Consider the following 20,320-nt stretch of genomic DNA (forward strand, 5'->3'; position numbering starts at 1 on the left):
AAGCAAAAGGAGCAATACTATCTAAGAGGGTAAACTTTGCAAAGACTCAAGAAATTTGAAAACCCCTTAACCTCTTCATTCATGAATTAGGATTCTTACCAAAAAGTTATCTTTTGGAAATACTCTAATTTATAATACAGTGAAGGTATGCAAGTTTTTCTATTTTTTATAAAATACTGAATGCACTTAACTTCAAGTGTTTGTCTTCTCTTTATTTTTAACCTTAGGTTTTTTTTTTATGGAAATATGTGTTTTTGCCTTATGATCTCATTTGCAGAGTATCGTCTACCTAACAAGCACATTTATTTCTCCGATAAATGCTGATTCTACAACAATGATGGATAAGAGTTGAAAAACTTTTCTCATAGGGCTCTTAACAACAATGGCTATGACAATACTTTGGAAAGTTTATATAAACATCAAGTAACTTAAAGTACAGTAACTGTAACCACCTAACTTTACTGGGTGGTACATTAATCATCACTGTGTACTGATGGGTAAGGTAACTAATATAGCTGCACTCCTCCTTCACTGATTAGTTACATCAGACCCACAAATCACAATGTTATTTAATCCTATCATTGATACTGGTGCCTTTCTTGCTGATAATTTCTTCTCCCCAAATTAAAGAATTCTGACTGGACAGAGGAGACCTTGACATCAAACCATACCTTGTTCGCTAGGTTCTGACTGAGACTTTCTGACAGTAAGGTCCAGAGGTGAGTCTTGGTCAGCCATGAGAAGTTTGCTGAGCACAGGGTTCTGAGTAGTTGCAGCCGTGGGAGAGGTGGTGACTGGAGATGCTTTCGGCAGGCTTTGGTTCTTTGTGCTATTGGGCTGGCTGGGGTCCTGAGTAGAGCTATTTTTTGAGGTATATTCAGCAGCAAATTGTTGGATCATTCGCTGCATGATCTCACGGGCCACTAGGGGAATATTGGGGTCGGAGACCCAGGGACTGTCTGCGAACAAAGATTTATTTACTTTTAAAGTGGGACAATGTACTAAAAAAAGACAGCTTTCAAGCAAACACAAAATTTCATTTTATTTTTCCTTAAAATACATTATCCTAAAATAGTATTCCCTCATAATTACATTGTTCATCTCTAACCTTATATGTCATAGATTTTAAAAATAAATTTTTCATAAATTTATTTCTACATATTCCCTGCTCATACCCATACCCACCGATTATGAAATCAAATAAAGGGATAACAAAGAGTGTCTCTTATGGGCAAAAATTACTTACCTGATAGTGAAATCCCAAAACCCTTCTCTTATGAAATTACCCCCCTATTTACCACCTATAGATCACCTCTGATTTCCCTAGATTATTCCTTATTCATTTCTCCTTAAATTGTTGAATGGATTATTTAGTTAATGGCTACTTAATTTGCTTTTTGTTAAAGACTAAAGGCATACCAAAATTAGAAAGTAAATACTTAAATATTAAGATCCATGATATATTGGGGCAATAGTTTTAACATTCAGTGATTCATCAGAACCACTTTGAGGGCTTATAAAAATTGATGGTTCAGTTTTACTGATTCAGCATCTCTAAACTAAGCTCATGAACTTGAAATTCTAGTAAGTTTTTAAGTGTTGATGGTCAGGGGACTACAACTTTACAGTCTCTGAGTCAGGAGTTTAAACATCCATATATTTTCCAGGAGTCCTTTAAATATTTGCTTTCAACCACTAAACAGAGAGCTAGGTTAAACAATAAACACTTAAGTTATCAATTTCTAATCAATGTCAATTTAAAAGTAAAGACCATATGAATTCACCAACTCAAAGAACTTTCACCACTAGGAGACTTACAGGTCAAATGGTTTGATGAAATAAAGGGGAAATGTACCGTATAAATATATTATTATCACCTTTTATTACCATACTATCAGGGAGTCTATGGTTATTGAAAATTTACCTCTCTATATTCAGCACCTAATCTCATTTGGTGTAAAGTATACATTCGTATTATTTGAGTAATAAGCTTTTTATTTAATTTTCAAGAACAAATGAGGAAGGTGTGCTTGACCTAAATAGTCAATGCCCTCTTCAAATTTGACTAGATGGTTTAGTAGTAACCCTTGATGAAAACTCTTATCCAGATTTTAATGTTCCACCTATGACCTTTATTCCACAGCATACTTTTTTTAGAAGTGTGTTTGAAGATGGTTATCAGAAAATTTCAGTTTCCTTAGTCTTTTAAATGTTAACTATAAGAAGGTAAATTAGTCTACACATACTATTTTGGAGCTGTAAGGATTTATGCTGATTTATAAATCAGCTCTTTAGTATTAAAATCTTCTTAACAAGCAAACATATCAAAATCTCACTGAACTATTACCAACAGAATTTTGTCCTTAAAGGACAATATTCATACCAGAAAATGGTCAGAATATTTACTTCTCTGCAGTTTTAGCAAGGCTTACTCTACTAATAGTATTTCTGCTCTACTAAAATAGTACTTCTAACCCTAAGCTTTCACTGTATAAATAGAAACTATGAATATGCTAGATGGTTTAAGAAAAAGTATGTTCAATTAGGGAAGGTTAAGAAGTTACATTCACTGACAATAGTTCCTATTATGTTTTAATAAATATCTTAGCCATACATTATTTTTAAAATCTCTTTACCCACTGGTTTCCCTCCAAATGAAAGACTGACTAGAATTTCAAAATTTAATATATTGGTGTATCTTTTTATTCTCTCAAAATTTGGGAAACATAGAAAACACAAAGTTTCCAAATATGAAACAAAATGAAGTATTTATGCGATGGCCTGTTATAACTACACTAGTAAGTAAAGACTTGTGAGGCATAAAAGATTTTAGGAGAAAGACCATTAATGGCTACATTTGAGCTTTAAATGCCTCCAGCATATTTTGCCTCAGTTGAATGAATGCAACTATGAGACAAGATTTATGCTAATGAACCAACAGCAATTTTGTCATTTGAATTTCCACATCTTTTGAAAGTTTCCTGAACATATTTCATTATTCCACTTATTTGAAAAACAGTATCTCTAAACATAGCTATGCTTAGGGGAACATGAACAATCCAGTCAAGTGAAAACAATGTCAGATTAAATTGAAACTATAGAAAAAAACATGTAAATGCTACATCAAAGCCACCTGTAAGTTTTAATGTAAATCTAACTTAGGAAAGTGTCAAATTTTCTAACACAAGCAAGAAAGTAAGCTGAAAAGAAATGATTATAATAGTTATAGAAGGTATATGGTTGTTAAAATTAGACTTTATTAGAGTCCCTGATCACAAAAGTCTATTTTTATTGCATCTATTTTTCTACCTAACAGACAGTAACCTTTTCATACTCAATTACGATAATTATAATGGGTATATAGAGTGGTAACCCTTGATGAAAACTCTCACCCAGATTTTAATGTTCTATACATGACCTTTACTCCAAACCACACTGCTTTAGAAGTGTTTAAAGATGTTTATCACAAAATTTCAGTTTTTTGCAATATGTGGACATAAAGGAATAAATTAAAATTTTCTATTAAAAACAAAGTATTCCACATAGACAAAGTTGCTTGTCATATCTCTGGATACTAAGCATCTTCTGTATTAATTTGAAAAGTATGAATACCTATCTTTTTGAGACATCATCAACAGTATTAATACATAAAGCAAGGAGGAAGAAACTTCCAATTGCAAAGCCACAGTTCTTTTCCTAAGCATCAGAAACAAATATATAGACATATATACAACTTTAACTACACATTATTTTAGAGGATTCTCATTTCTTTAAGTCTTTAGTGAGATTAATTACAAAATAAGAATTCCTCCCTGTCAAAGATTATGTGTCCTAAAGTTTAATTCTGAAATAAGGAAACTTAATAAGAACTTTAATGTTATTTCTCCATGACAAAGGATGGTACTAGTAGGTGGAATTCTCTTTAGGAATCTGCTTATGACTATTAACTCCTAAACAAAGAGTAGATGAAAAATAGTTCCTCCATGTAAATTAGGGAGAGGAATTCCTCTTTTCGGATAATGAAATCTGCTATATAATTTTAGACTCCAGACCCAGTAAAATTCTAAAGGAGAGTAGCAGCAGGAGCTGTAAAGATCTTTTGGTTAATGAAAAGTAGTGATCTAATCAACCATTTATACTTTAAAGGTGATTTACTTCAATAAAATAATCGAACATACCTAAGATTTAAAAATTGCTATTTTGAACATAATAGCAATTTGGAATTCAGGATGCTTAATGGGTACCCCATTTGGGAGCTTTCCGTCAGAGGGCATTAAAAAAGAAGTAAAAACATATTAAAAGATTTAATTCTGCAGCATGATCTGATGGAAGAAATTGAATGAGAAAAAATAGTGCCACTGAAAACAATAATCTTGTGCATTTCTTAATTTTATGACACTTCATCTCATATTTCCTTTGATACTGCCCAACTATTGGGCAGTATCATATTAAGGAAAAGCTGGTTTTCAACTTTAACCAGTTCATTACCATCAGTATTTCTCAGACTTTTAACCAGTGTACAGACATTATACCCTTCAACTTTAGAGGGTAGGAGAGAATTTACAGAGGAGTGAGAGATATCAACTAGAATGTAACAACTTTTTTTTAAAAAGTGGTATCTCTGAGTCATTGAAGATTAAATATATTCAGGATTATCAGGAACTTGAAGAAAACATTTTTAGAGCCTGTTACATAATAACCTCCAACTTGGAACTAAAGGGGAGGTATAATTAAGGAAATAAAAATCTACTTAGAATTTTGGTGGATGGCAATTATGCTTCATGTATAGAAAAAAGAAATTAATGCTTCCATGAAGAACTTACAAACCCCAACATGCTGTGATTGGAAAAAAATATTTTTATTTCAAAAGAAATATAAAACAAATCAATATAAGCTTCAGGGAGAATAAATGAAAAACCCAAGAGGTGATGTTATTAAATGCCACTTCAATGTATAGGAGTTTTAATACATAGAAATTTTCCCCTCTAATTTAATAATTAAAACATTTTTAGTTAAAGAAGACTATGTTAAGAAGAAAAATCTAATTTTAAGAAATAACTTTTATGGTTATCAGTAATTAAAATAGTAACTAGTCATGTAAAAGAAAGTTTCTACCAAGTCTACACAATTTTCAGACTTTCATTATAATTTTAAGAACTATTACACTCATAAGGCACCATCACTTCAGAGCCAACAGAAGGGAAGGGCTGCCTTACTCTATTCCAAATTTATCAATAACTTGGCAAAAGGAATATAAGGTATATTATTAGTAAAGAGAAAATTTTTAAATAATTTTTTTGCAAAATATTGAAATTAAGGAGATTAATAGAAGACAAGCAGGTGCTAAATGTCAACTCTTCACTGGAACCAACCTTTTCTATAAAAGACTGCATTGAGGAATTCTTCTGCTTGTCTCTCGAATCGAATGATTTTTGCTTGCTCTTGTTTAAGCAGAGCTTCTTGCCCAGCTCCCGAAGCTGGTTCATCCAGACCGACTAAGTGTCCCTGCAAAAATATTTGGTAAAATATTTGCACAAAAATCTTTCCCCATTCAATACCATAAAGCACAGATACAAAATCAAAGGCAAATATTAATGATCGGTAAGGCAAGTGAGTTTAATATAAGTATTTAAAAACTCTACAAAAGTATAAAAAGCAAAGTGAGAATAAAAATATACTTTGGGTGGTTTTTAACCCATTTTTTAAATTACATTTTTTAATTTACAGTTAAACTCTGTAAGTATTTGAGGGGAACATGTCCCTAAGCATCAGAAAATACTGTTACACTATAGCAATCAATAGTTCACAGCCAACTCAACTCTGATGATACCTTAAACCCCAAATCTTATTTGAGAACTGTGTTTGTCCTCCTAGTATAAAACTTCATCAGACTCAAAAATAAACATTTCTAAAGGGCCATCAGAAGGTAAAACTTGAAAAGATCTGAATTCTTAATTCTTAAATCTTAAAGTGGGTTGTGAATTTAGTAAGTCAAAACTAGTAAAAGATAAATTTTTTTGGTCTCTCTTAAACTTGTGTATGTGTGTATATATTTGCATACATGTGCACACACAGAATACAGACACACAAATACACTCACACTTGAATATGCTTTTAACATAAACATGGGGGTCCTGGTCAAAAAATTTCAAAATGCTGCACTAATGTCATCCCAAAGACTCAGAACCTGCTCCAGATTGCAAGAGAATGGAACTAGATTGACAATGCTTTGCACTTCTATTCATGTTGCTAAAAAATAAATAGAAAAGTATGATAATAGAAAATAAAGAGTATAAAGTGGTGCAGAGTGTGTCTTTTACGTTCTGGTATATACTACTTATTTCAAATCACTATGATGCATCAACATGTGCATTTACTTGTATCATGGGAAAGGTGCAAATATTCTAAATGGAAAAACAGGGACATATTTTGGCACTAAAACGGGAAGTTAAACAAGACAGTGAAGGCATGTCATACTCCACAAAAGATTTCCTTGAACATTTTAAATATACCCAATGATATGTGTGACCTGCTTTCTCTGATTTCCCGATCATTCAAACTGCCATCAGTATGTCTTTGTATTTTGTACGTATGTTTATACAAAATATGTATTTTGCAATGGCACATTTAGCATCAACTGTATATTGTAAATGAATATAAAAAACTGCATACTCAAACTAAAACAATGATGCCTTAATATTTCTATATAAGATATATTTGCCACACAATTTAGTTTTCTTAATTGCAAATCATTACAAAAACCTTTATTAGTTGTATTTGCCAACACTTCTTTATGGACAGCAGAAATTATTAAGAAAATTAACTTTTTATAATAAAGCAATACAATAATCCCTTTTATATAGATTTAACATATAAAAGTATTAGGAACAGATATTAAAGAGTCCACTGAAATCCTCAATTGTATACTTAAACGCCTCAGTCCCACATTCAGTCAGTTTAAAATCAGGCTTTGAAGAGAATATCTACACTTAACTCACTTTTAATGCAGCATTCAGGCTTACTTCTTAATCTAAAGTAACACAGAGTAACCAGCTTAGCCTTAGTAAGACAGATGAGGCATGTTCCTTTTAAAATCAATTAACCAATTTCTATCAATGGGGACTCTGTAATGTACAGATTACTTTCAAGTGGTTCACAGCAATTATAGTCATGCTTGTTTTGATTTTAAATAATTTTATTGCTATAAAACCCACACCATACACTTCACCCATTTAAAGTACAAAATTCTAAAGGCCATTAATGTATACACACAGTAGGAATTATCACCATGATCTAATTTTAGAACATTTTCATTCCCCCAAGAAAACCTGCTTACAGTCGATCTCCACTTTCCTCTTTGCTCCAAACCTAGGCAACCATTATACTTTCTGTCTCTAAAGACTTGCCTATACTGGACATTCCACATACATGGAATTATGTTATATTTAGATTATGTTAGTTCTGTTTACCATTTTGAGAACCAATTAATTTTCCAAAGCAGGACCATTTTATATTCCTAACAGCAATGAGGGTTCCAATTTCTCCACATTCTTGTACACATTTTTATTATTCCCATCCTAGCACATAAGAAACAGTATCTTGTGGTTTAGCTTTGCATTTCCCTAATGTCTACTATGTTGAATATTTTTCTTTTCATATGTTTAAATATCTTCTGTGGAGAAATGTGTATTCACATGCCCTACCCAATTTTTAATTGGTCAGACTACATTTTTTGTTGTGGAGTTGTAAGTATTCTTGACATATTTTGGGTATAAGCCTATATCAGATATAGTTTGCAAATATTTTCTTCCATCTGTGAATAATCTTATCACTTCATTGATGCTGCTATTAGTAGTATGAAAGTTTTTAATTTTAATGAATTCCAATTGATTTTTTTACATTTGCACAATGGTGTATCTCAAAAACTATTTGCTAACCTAAGTTTGTGAAGATTTGTTATGTTTTCTTCTAAGAGTTTTATAGTTCTAGGACTTACTTTTAGGTCTACATTCATTTCAAGGTAATGTCTTTATCTGGTATAAGGAAGTGGTTGAACTTCCTTTGAAAAATCACTAGTCATAAAGGCTAACCCACATGGGGCAGCAGACCTCTCCTGTCCCGCCCACTGCTCCCCTCAGCAGTGTATTTCAGTCAATCTGCCTGTTCTGTTTCCCACTCTGTCTCTGGTGAATCCTCTCATCCCCCTGAACCTCTGGCCTATATTCAAGCTCTTGTATGCATAAATAAATAAATAAATAATCTTTAAAAAAATATATGTTCTACCATATAGTCTCTCCTGGAGAATATTCTCAAATATGCATTTGTGAATGAGTATTTTGCACTTGTTAGGTAGAATGTCCTACAGATGTACATTAGATCTAATTAATTTACAGAATTGTTAAGTCTCCCGCCTTTGCTATTTTCTGTCTAGATGTTCTATCCCTTATTTAAAGTGGACTGTCCAACTGTTACTAAATTATTTCACCCTTCAATTCTGTATTATTTTGTCTCATGTATTTTGAGGCTCTGTTAGATGAGGATATATAAATATATCTTCTTGACAGATTGATCCTTTCATCATTAGCAAATGTCCCTCTTTATCTCTAGCTCACTAAAGTCTATTCCGCAGCAGTGTTCAATCTCTGGTATCACTTTTCAGAGGATATTATTTTGAGCACATGCAGTTGCCCTGTTCACCAGGCATGGCTGTGGGTCCAGATGGACCCCTCTTTGGCAGTTTCTTTCTTTGGTCTCCCCTTTATAAGACTTTGGATTATATGCCTTGAAATGGTATGAAATGGAGCTGTGAGCCTTCATTCATTGTTTGACTGTTTTTGTCATTCCCTGGGAATAAACTGCACCACAGTCTGATACAATAAAGTGGGGGCTCTTTGCAAAAGGAGAATGTCAGTCTTTGAAGCTTGCTCAAACCCTAGCAGGGTTCTTCTTTTCTTTTTTCTTTTTGAGTTTTTAATTTTATTTTTATATTCCCCATACAATTGCAACCCCCTTATTTTGACCCCAAACCTTCCTTTCCCCGCCCCCCACCCCCCACAGAGTGTCTCTGGTTCATAGTTGTTTGTTGATTTTGATTTTTACTTTCTTATAGTTATTCTTTATCCTGGCCTCTTATTTAAGTTTTCTAGATTCCTGCTATGAGTGAGACCATCCGGTATTTTTCTTTTTCTTTCTGGCTTATTTCGCTGAGCATGATCCCTTCCAGCGCCATCCATGTTGCCTAGCAGGGTTCTTCTTAACTATCTTTTTATCTGGATCTCTAACTGGCCTGCCATTTCCACTTGTAGCTACCAGTATCATGAAGCTAGCTGTTTCTTCTTAACTGTCACAAAGATCTTACTTTTTTTTGAAGATTTATTTATTTATGCATACAAGAACTGGGGTACAGGCCAGAGAGGTGCAGAGGGTGTAAAGATTCACCAGAGGCAGAGTAGGGAACAGAACAGGCACTGCTGAGGGGAGCAGCGGGCGAGACAGGAGAGTTCTGCTGTGCCAAGCTCCCTTGCAGGCCAGGGATCAAACTCCAGAGGCTGTGGATAGCTTCACAGTGCTGTGCTTAACCCCCTGTGCCACTAGGGAGACCCCTTACTTATTTTCAACACCTTTATTGCAAGTTCTGTTCCAAATAAAGTCAGTTGCCTTAGGAGAGCTAGCATTTTCTGTTCTTAAGGTCTGCCTATCTGCCCCTCCCTTCAGAATATCTTTTGTAACACTGCACTGGAACTGAGGATGGGACGGTGAACCATTTCTGTGAGTAACATCTGTACTCTATAATGGATGGAAGACTTGCTAAAAAAGCTAACACAACAGTTAGTAGGCAGGCAGTTGGAAGCAATTCATAAGGCATGGCACCACTGCCTTATGAATGAAGCTTGGTACAGGGCAACTGGGCCCAGTACTTTTAGCCTGTTGCACCTGGACTATACTGTAATGAAGTAAGCTAAACGAAGAAGGGAGCTTTCTTTTTTTTTTTTTTTAATTTTTAAAAGATTTTATTTATACATACATACATACATACATACATACATACATACATACAAATGAGCTTGATTGTTAGCCAGAGGTTCAGGGGGGGTGAAAGGATTCACCAGAGACAGAGTAGGGAGCAGAACAGGCAAGACTGGTGAGGTCTGCTGTGCCATGTGGGTGAGCTCCTTGTAGGATCAAACTAAGGCCACCAAGGTGGGCCCACCCCATCACAGCGATAAAGCTGAGACTTAATCCCTACACCACCAGTGAGGTCCAGAAGGGAGCTTTCTTGACCTAAATTGCCTGAAATAAAGTATCTACAACATCAAACTAGAAGTCATGAGGTGTCCTCAATCTGCCCCATTCTTGCTCAGTTCCCTCAAGGTGAATTCAGGGAGTTGGATGGGAGTGGGTCAAATGCCAAACTCTCGTTCTTACTGAGATACAGTAGATTTTTTGAACAAATGATTTTCTATTTGCTGTATGCCGTTAAGAGATATTCATCATGAAATTATCATTAAGAGTTTAAATGGCTGTTCAGCTTACTTGTTTTTATCCACAAAAGCCAAAAATAAAAAATGTAACAAAATCATTTTGTTTTCAACTGCATGTGATTACCAAGTTAAAAATTTACAAAATATAGCTATAAACAAAAATAGTTATAAACAAAATATAGCTCATCCTCCCACACTGTATGTACATATACCAACATTAAATGAACTAACAAAACCAAAGAAGTTCACATGAAATAGAGCCAATAAAGATAATACAAATCATGTTATCTCCTCTCTCCTCAATTAGTGAATTCTAAAAGGCATTATGTTAGGTATGGCAAAAAGAGAGAACAAAATGATGTTACATACATTTCCATAAAACAAAAACCATTGTTCTTTGCATTTTTTAACCTAATGATAAAGAACAAGTACTAAGTAATTTAGCCCAGTATTATATAGGAATAAAGCTGGAAATGTGAACTAAAATTTCTGTCTTCTAGAAGCTGTTATCTTTTGGGATTTAGCAATTAACTGGTCATCAAGACTAAATAGTTGTTAGCCAGAGGTGTTTCTCTTCTCTCATTTTATTTTATTTTATTTTTTTAAAGATTCATTTATTTATTTATACAAGCATTGGGTACAGTCAGAAGCGTGGGAGGGTGAGAGAATTCACCAGAGCCACAGCAGGGAACAGGAACAGGCAGATGGACGAAGTACACTGGTGAGGGGAGCGGCGGGTGGCAGGAGAGGTCTGCGCGCCATGTGGGTCCCTCACCGGCAGCCGGGGATCGAACTGGCGCTGCAGAGGCTGCAGGCAGCTTCGCAACCCAGTGCTCAACCGCTGCGCCACCAGGGAGGCCCTCTTCTCTCATTTTAGAATTTAATATAAGTATATATGCCAAGAATAAACTCTCACAGCTCTGTAGGTTCTGTAACTCTGGAGTAGGGAACAGGCATATTTTTAAAAGCTCTTTTCTTAATAAAGGACCAAAAAAGCTGGGTTGTGGGAGAGAGGTGAAAGAAGAGCTTACAGCTTTGTTTTATTTATTTATTTATGTTTTGCTGACAACCCAAAGTTTCCAGCATTCTTTCAAAGGCTTACACTATTTAATGGAATTATGTCTTAAATTCCATAATACAAAATTATATAGTGTCCTACTTATAGAACCAATTAAGGTTATAAAGTTTATTATATTAATGTCTTAGTCTGGATTACTTGAAAGATCACTTTATTATTTTTCTACATTAAACAGCAATATTTATATTTAAAATAGTCAAATAATTAAAATTATGTGGAATTTGCTAAGCTGGGCATTATATATTTTTTCTAGTAGAATGCTTAGCAAAGAAATATGTTAAATAACCACTATAAGCACCAACGAAACAGAGTCATAAATTGTTGTGTCAGAAGTCTTTTGAAAGTAAATTCTTTCATGAACGACAAAGCAATCAGTATTGGAAAATCCAGTTTTTGTTTTCTTTGAATCTATGAAGAATCTTTCCATGTACAAACTGAAAACAACCAAGTTGCTAAACTTTATATTAACATTATCAGGGGTTCTCTTACCTTGGATTCTTGTATACCAACAAGGGTATCTCATCATTACCTCCCAATACCAACTCCCCAAATTAGACAATGTGTTCTGATCTGAAGCGTATATTTTAAAATACTAAAGGAAGAAACATCCATAAAATATCATCATTACTAAAAAAAAAAATTTTAAGCTATAATCAACTACATTTTCATTTTCCTTGAAGTAAATATATGGCATAGAAATCCTATGAGGCCTATGCTTTTATAAACAATGCTTGTTTTTCCACTTAATGGGAATATTGGTTAAAACTACCTGGTGCAGAAAGTTAGAAAGAAAAGTAAAATCTCTGGTATTCCCACCACCCCTATAAAAGAGCTCATAATTTGATTTATTTCCTGTTAAAATGCATATGTAGATATACTAATTTTTTTTTCTTTTAAAGATTTATTTATTTATTCATTCATTCATTCATTCATACAAGCACTGGGTACAGTCAGAAGCGCGGGAGGGTGAGAGAATTCACCAGTGCCAGAGCGGGCAGCAGAACAGGCAGAAGGACCGAAGTACACTGCTGAGGGGAGCAGCGGGCGGCAGGAGAGGTCTGCGCGCCATGTGGGACCCTCCTCCGGTGGCCGGGGAGCAGCCGGGGATCGAACTGGCGCTGCAGAGGCTGCAGGCAGCTTCGCAACCCAGTGCTCAACCGCTGCGCCACCAGGGAGGCCCGATATACTAATTTTTAAAAACTACATTGGATATCAGAAACCATTTTCATCCCTTCCCATTAATACTGAAAACATCCATCTAATTAGCTAACCATAATTTGGACTTAGATTTAACCAGTTTTCTTACCACTGTAAATTAAGCTGTGTTTTAATGAATCTGTTGCAAAATCTCATTATTTCATTAAGATAGATCACAAAAAGAAAGCACAGAAATAATGTCTCCTTTTTCTGAAACACACTACCAAACATTTTTCCAAAAGAAAGTTATACCATTTTATATTCCCACTAACACTGTTCAGGGGTACTGTGTTGCTATTCTTGCAGACACTGGATTTTACTGCTTATTCTAATCTTTGCAAACATGAGTGGTGAAAATGACCCTTTCATTGTGTCAATGTATACACTTTGATTACTGAATATACTTTCCCCTAGTTTATTGTTGTTCTTAAATACTTTTTCCCTGTGAATTTTATGTTCATATTCTTTGCTCATTCATGAACCAGAAATAACATATTGACTAACCAACAATCTCATCACCATTAATCTTTCATTTCTTAATTGCTTGGGGTACTTTTTAAAAAATCACATACTGGTATTCTAAAACAAGTTTATTTCATTTTAAAATTATGATAAGATTTATAAGTCTCAGTACTTGGGAAGGCAAAGTCCCACTCATTATTTATGGTTTTCAATTAAGTCTTGCCCAATCAACTTTTAATTCTTCCAGATTATATTGAAAATAACTTGGTCAATTCTGTTCCTCCCAACACCAACTCCCCAAATTAGACAATGCATTCTATCTGAAGCATTATATTTCAAAAATAATAAAGGACAGAACATCCTTAAAATATCAGATTTCTCATTTAGGAACTGCTTTACATTTATTCAAGTTGACTTTAACGAATCTCAATGAAAACTCTGTTGTTTATATGTATTTCACATCTTTTGGTTGATTTTTTGTTTATGTATATTTTTCTAACTGATAGTGCTGGCATAAATGAAAAATTTCTATGTAAAACTTAATTATACAGAGCTTTTGGGGCAAAGTATAGGCCATCTATTATTAGTTGTTATATTCTCTGGTTTGTGACAACTTTGCAATATCCTTTTTTTTTTTAAATATGGTTAGTTTTTTTGTTTTTTTTTTTTTTTTTTTTAAAGATTTATTTATTTATTTTATACAAGCACTGGGTATAGTCAGAAGCGTGGGAGGGTGAGAGAATTCACCAGAGCCAGAGCGGGGAGCAGAGCAGGCAGAAGGACTGAAGTACAATGCTGAGGGGAGCAGAGTAGGAGAGGTCTGCGCACCATGTGGGACCCTCCTCTGGTGGCCAGGGAGCAGCCGGGGATCAAACTGGCACCGCAGAGGCTGCGGGCAGCTTCGCAACCCAGCGCTCAACTGCTGCTCCACCAGGGAGGCCCTGAAATATACTTTTAAGTTAATTTCCTTTAAAGGAGCTTGAGGGTGGTAGGGAGAGACAGAGGGAATGAGAGCTACAAAAGCTGCCAGTGCTTTAGGATTTGATGATCGATTCCCCAAAGCAGGGGAGGAGGTAAGTAATAATGAATGGGTTTGGGATCTTCTTCAACAGAAAAGAGCTGAAGTTTTTTTTATTAAACTTTTGGTTATCTCTACCCACACAATCCAAAACACACTCTTTTATCATGTTTTACATTTTGAGGGGAATGTAAATAAACTGAATATTCAAAAGATGTTACCAAATAAGAGTTTATTTCTCTTCAACTTAAAGTAACTATCTCTGTGTATTATCAAAATGCTACAGGAATTTCTCTAGGCTGAAGGAAAGAAACAAAACAACAACAAAAAAAAACCATGGCTGAGAAAGAAGACATAAAGATGAGATTAACCATGATCATAAATTGGAAATTTCAATGTGGCAATTCTCTCAAAATTGATCTATAGATTCATTGCAATTCTAGTCAAAAATTCTAATGGTTTTTTGAGAAATAAATTGATTTGAAAATTTTTACAGAAAAATTAAGGACCTACCTTAGCCAAATGGTTTGAAAAAGAAAAAAAAAAAGTTGGAGAACTTGTACTACTTAATTCCATGTATCAAAACACTATGGTACTGTATAAGGATAGACATATAGTTCAATGCCACAGAACAGATTCCAGAAAAACACCCACTTAATAAAGATATTAATGGAGGTAAAGAAGATCTTTTCATCAAATGGTGCTATAACAACTGGATTAGCTTATACAATACAATAAAACTCAATGCTTAGGTCTTATCTATATAAAAATGAACTAGAAATGGACTAAATACCAAAATATTAGAGTTAACATTACCAAGCATTTGAAAGAAAATACATTTGATACTGCATTAGTCAGATTTCTTGAATAAGACATTAAAAATTAATTTTAAGAGAAAAAATTAAGTCTTTTATACATATCTTAAAAAGAACAAGTACTGTGTTATGTAAGTTTTAAAATATGGGCAAAAGACCCAAACAAATGTACTCTATAAGTGATAAAGATACTCAACATAAATAGTTACCAGGAAAATGAAATTATCAATGAGCTATCACTATAGACCCACCATAATGGTTGAAGTTAAAAAAGATCAACAATATAAAGATTGGCAAGTTGCAGAATCCAGAACTCCCATACCTTCCTGATGGAAACGTAAAATGGTTCAGTCACTGTGGTGAACCATATGGCAATATCTTATAAAGTCAGATATACAATTACTATTCTATACGGTAATTCCAATCCTAGATATTTATTCCAGAGAAATAAAAATATAGTCCCAAAGATTTATATGTGAATAAATCATAAAAGCCAATACGTGGAAGCAATTCAAAAGTACAGAAAAAGTGAACGGAAAAACAAATCAGGCCTATTCATGCTATGGCAACCTAATTAGCAAAAAAAAGGAATAAAAGTTAATATAAAAACTAAAAAATTTCAAGTAATTATGAAAGAATTGAATGAGAAAAAAAGTCAAACACAAAAGAATACACACTGTATGATTTCTGTTATACAGAATTTTAGTAAAGGTAAAACTGGGGATCCAGGAAAGGACAATTTTTCAGGGTGAGGAAACTGTCCTGTACCTTGACTGTGTTGGTTGTATGTAACTGTGTACATTTACCAAAAATCCATTAATCTCTGCTCCTAAATTGATTAACTTTATTGCATGTAACATTACCTCAATAAAAAAATTCATTAAATATAGGCTCAAGTGGAGGCCTCCCTATTGGGGCAGGGTTGTTAAGTCTAAGCACTATCAAGCTATGGACAGCCAACTGCAGCATGAGTTCAATTCCTGGCCAGGGAGCTACCCACATGGTGCAACAGACCTCTCCTGTTTCGCCTGCTGCTCCCCTCAGCAGTGTATTTCAGTGGATCCGCTTGTTCTGCTCCCCACTCTGTCTACGGTGAATTCTTTCACACCCTGCATTTCTGGCCTAGACCTCAGTTCTTGCATAAATAAATAAATCAAATTTTTCAGAAGAGACTCAAGATATTAAAGATGCTACACACTGAATGTATCATTGTTTTCAAAACCTTATGTGAGTACCTTTCTCAAGCAATTTTAGGATGAAAACAGTTTTACTTGCTCCACTTTGCACAGTATTCTGAATATTCTCTGAGCTTCCATGAATTGATGGTATTGCACTATTTTTCCTATATCTTTACATATAAATCAAGATAAGGATGCTGACTGCTGCCAACAACTGATTTTTGTTAATAAAGCTGTGGTAGATTGGCCGAAAAGGGATGTGTACAGTGTGTACACATCAACAATTTCTCACTTAGAAAAATTGAATCCAATGTTGAAGCAAGGAAAAGATAAGATGAATCTAAAGTATCTTGTACAAGAAAAAAGTACTCAAAAAATGATAGGACCATGTCAAAGGGTAAGAGGTACCTTGAAGGAACTCTTACAAACTAAATCCGGAAAATTGGATAATGGTACCTAATGAAGAGAATAAAATTCCTGATTCCAAAGTGATAGAGGAAAAGGGAAAAGGAAAATCTCTTCTTCACAGGACAAAGCCAACTAAAAAATACAGGAATAACAATCAGAAATATCACCATTTTCAAACCATCAGAAAAACAACTGATTGCAGCAATAAATCACCATCAATACTAAAATTAAAATGGATGAAAGTTTGAGGAGGAAGATAATTAAGGGGAGAAAAGAGTAACATTTCAGTGGAGAAACCCATTTGGTATCAACCTTGTCGAGTGATCAGATTTAACATCACTTATTAAATGCACACACATTACTGAATAAAGTGACAAAGTATGCTTGAGGATATAAAGTACTGAAGAGAGAGTATCACTTATTTAACAACCCTGCTAAAAGACCATGATATGAGTTTAATCATGATGGAATATCAGAAAACCTAAGAAACATTCGATAAAACAAAATGCCCATACTGTTCCAAAATGTCAATGTCATTAATAAATAAAAGGCGGAGGAATCATTCTAGATAAAAGGAGACTAATGAGTAGTGAAAATCAAATCAATGATTGATCCTAAATTGAATTTTGACATAAAGAAGTATGTAAAATACCATAAAGTCATTGGGACAACTGGTAAAATTTGAGTGAGATTCACTGTGGATAACATCAAATCAATCAACTTTTCTGACTTTCAGTATCTATACTGTATAGGCAAGTAAGCAGAGATCCTTATTCTTATGAAATAGAAAAATTTACACTGAAATATTCAGGACTAAAGAGATATGAATGAGGAGTATGTCTAAAACATATTCTCATATCATTTAGGAAAATATGTTTGTGTTATAGGTATTATCTATTAGAAAGTGTTAGAATGAATAAGGCAAATGGGGCAAAATGTTAACAAAGGTGAATCTAGGTGAACGACAGACTATTCTAACTTTTCTCTGTGAGATTACTTCATAATAAAGAGTAAAAAAAAGCAGGGTGGACAAATGCTGAACCCCACTTTTCTCCTACAAGTCAGATCATCCTGTTTTTCTCCCACCTGCCCCTCCCTAATTTCCAGCTATCTTGCATTAAATTTCATTTGCTTTTGTTATGGACTGTTTTTTGAGATACAATTAGAGGAAGAGCAAAGAATTTAATAAGCAGGAAATGGAAGTTAACAACTTTCCAGCTTCCCTTAATACCTCAATAACTTGATGAAGATACTCAAAACAGAGTAAGAAATCTTCTGTTATGAGCCAGATAGTAAGTAAATCCTAGAGGTTTTGCAGAATAGGTATGTTCTTGTACTTTTTTTTTTTTTAAAGATTTATTTATGTATTTATACAAGCACTGGGTACAGTCAGAAGCGCAGGAGGGTGAGAGAATTCACCAGAGCCAGAGCGGAGAGAGAACAAGCAGACTGACAAAGTACACTGCTGAGGGGAGCAGCGGGCGGCAGGAGAGATCTGCAAGTCATGTGCCTTGGCTGCGGCCCTTGGCTGCGGCCCCAGGATCAAACCTGCGCTGCAGAGGTTGCAGGCAGCTTCGCAACCCAGCGCTCAACCACTGCGCCACCAGGGGAGGCCCTGTACTTCTTTCTAAAGAAATCAGGTCATAATTTGTAGATCCCTGACAGAATTATTAAATCTCTCCAAGAACTATAACTAAAGTCACTCCATTGGCTCCTGAAATAGCAAGGACATTACTGAATTAATAAAGCAGCAAAACTATGTGAGCATGATAGTTCTTAGGGCAATAAACAATAAAGTTAAACAAAAGCAATAAATAAAGATTAACATTTCTCAAAAGTTTCTTTTCTAAATCTAATATTCGTCACCTTCTGAGTGTGGGTGCTTCGGCATATAAGAATTAGGCGAAGCTGCTTACTTTTTTATTTTTTGAGAGAAAGGACACCTCAAGAAAGGAAATAAATGAAAAATTTACTTTGGGAAAGGTAAGATTTTAACAGTGTGCTGCAAAACTGAAGGGGTGACATTTTAGAATTATTCCTATCTAAATTCAAGCTCAGATACTTGGATACTTGGAAAATCTATATTTGGATGTTCCAAAATGGTTTTTTCCCCCCAAATTCATACCATATGGTATAAAAAATAAGGGAACCAAAAGCATGTGTTTGCATGCAGGATTGTAGTAATTATGCTAGAAAGGCCAACCCAAGTAATCATGGGCCTATAGCTACAGTTATGTCCGCTACCCATGGCTTAGTGACATTTCAAGCAATGAGCTAAAAAGAACTGACAAGATGCAACTCATTGATTTAAATGCCACTCTCCTACATCTTATTATTTTAAATGCCAGCAAGTCTTAAGAAAATTGTTCCACCATTTTAAGTGCTCAGATGCTTTAAGGTCAGTTATCTAAAGGGAACCCTTACTTTGTGTAAATTAGCACTTTTTACATTAACAAAATGTGACTGGTTGTATTTAATACAATTTTCTATGTCAATGTTACCTTTAGTTTTGTTAAGCAGACCATCATATGTTAATGAATAGAAAAACAAAAGTTTGAAGCCTGGATACACATCAAGTTATAAATGATATTCAAAATGTACAACAAACCTACAATGAATTAGTCATATCAGTTTATCGAACTGTTACTACTTTTCACGGAAATTAACTCTAAAAGTGTATGTAACTATTATTATGATTACACTTAATTGACCAGTATCTATAAGTAGCACTTGCTGTTATGGTTTTCTTCCATTATTTAAGCACGAGTCATTGAAAACATTAAATGCAAATGACCTCCACAGTCAACTGAGTGTCTTATATCCTTTCACTGGCTGAAAATTTTCAACAATCCAACTTGATCAGAACAATTCCTTAATTCTATCTGCTCTCCATGACTGTAGATGTTCAGATGGCCAAGACCATGTAACAGGATATTCAACTGTACATTTGAGGCAACAGCATTGTAAAAACCTAGCAGTGAGAAATTCCACTTTTTTTCTAAACTCCTAATGCACTTAAACTGTTCTCACAGCACTAATTTTACAGCTGTATTGTATTTATATATAATTATCTATTGTACTATAAATTTCTTGAACATAGCATTTGTAACTAAAACTCCCTTTTTCTTATAGTACCTTTAATCCAACCACAATGGCTGGCACTCATAATGTAAGAGTGAAATATACAATTGTTGATTTAAACTTTAGAAATAAAGAACAAAAGTGGCAGTCTCACACGTCTTAATTGCAAAATTTTTACAAAGCAATTATAATCAAAACAATATGGCACTGGTGTAAAAAGACACAGGGACTAGTGGAATAGAATGGAGAGTCCAGGAATAAACCCTCACATAAATGGTTAAATGGAGCCTCCCTGGTGGTGCAAGGGGTTAAGACACAACCTATGAAACTATCCACAGCCACTACAGCACGAGCTCCATCCCTGACCAGGGAGCAACCCACATGGCACAGCAGACCTCTCCTGTCTCGCCCGCTGCTCCGCTCAGCGGTGTGTTTCAGTCAGTCTGCCTGTTCTGCTCCCCACTCTGTCTCTGGTGGATCCTCTCATCCCTTGCATCTCTGGCCTGTACCCCAGCTCTTGTATACATAAATAAATAAATCTTAAAAACAAAATTTCCAAGTGCAAAATACAAAAAAAAATTTTTTTACACTGACAAAATGTA

The 20,320-nt window shown here is 34.5% G+C and overlaps 1 protein-coding gene across 5 annotated transcripts in view; it reads right to left on the bottom strand.

The window, feature by feature from the left end:
* LCOR (ligand dependent nuclear receptor corepressor) overlaps positions 1-20,320 on the bottom strand; it is a 121,988-nt gene that overhangs the window by 42,136 nt on the left and 59,532 nt on the right. For all 5 annotated transcript variants that reach the window (XM_054690305.1, XM_054690308.1, XM_054690306.1 and 2 more), the window contains exons 4-5: positions 5,373-5,505; positions 672-959 (exon numbers count right to left, since the gene is read on the bottom strand). In XM_054690305.1, coding sequence (XP_054546280.1) covers positions 672-959; positions 5,373-5,505 — 421 coding nt within the window. The remainder of the gene's footprint in view (positions 1-671; positions 960-5,372; positions 5,506-20,320) is intronic.

Source organism: Talpa occidentalis, unplaced genomic scaffold (assembly GCF_014898055.3).
Source record: "Talpa occidentalis isolate TD23 unplaced genomic scaffold, MPIMG_talOcc4v2.1 talOcc4.8, whole genome shotgun sequence".
Taxonomy (NCBI): Eukaryota; Metazoa; Chordata; class Mammalia; order Eulipotyphla; family Talpidae; genus Talpa; species Talpa occidentalis.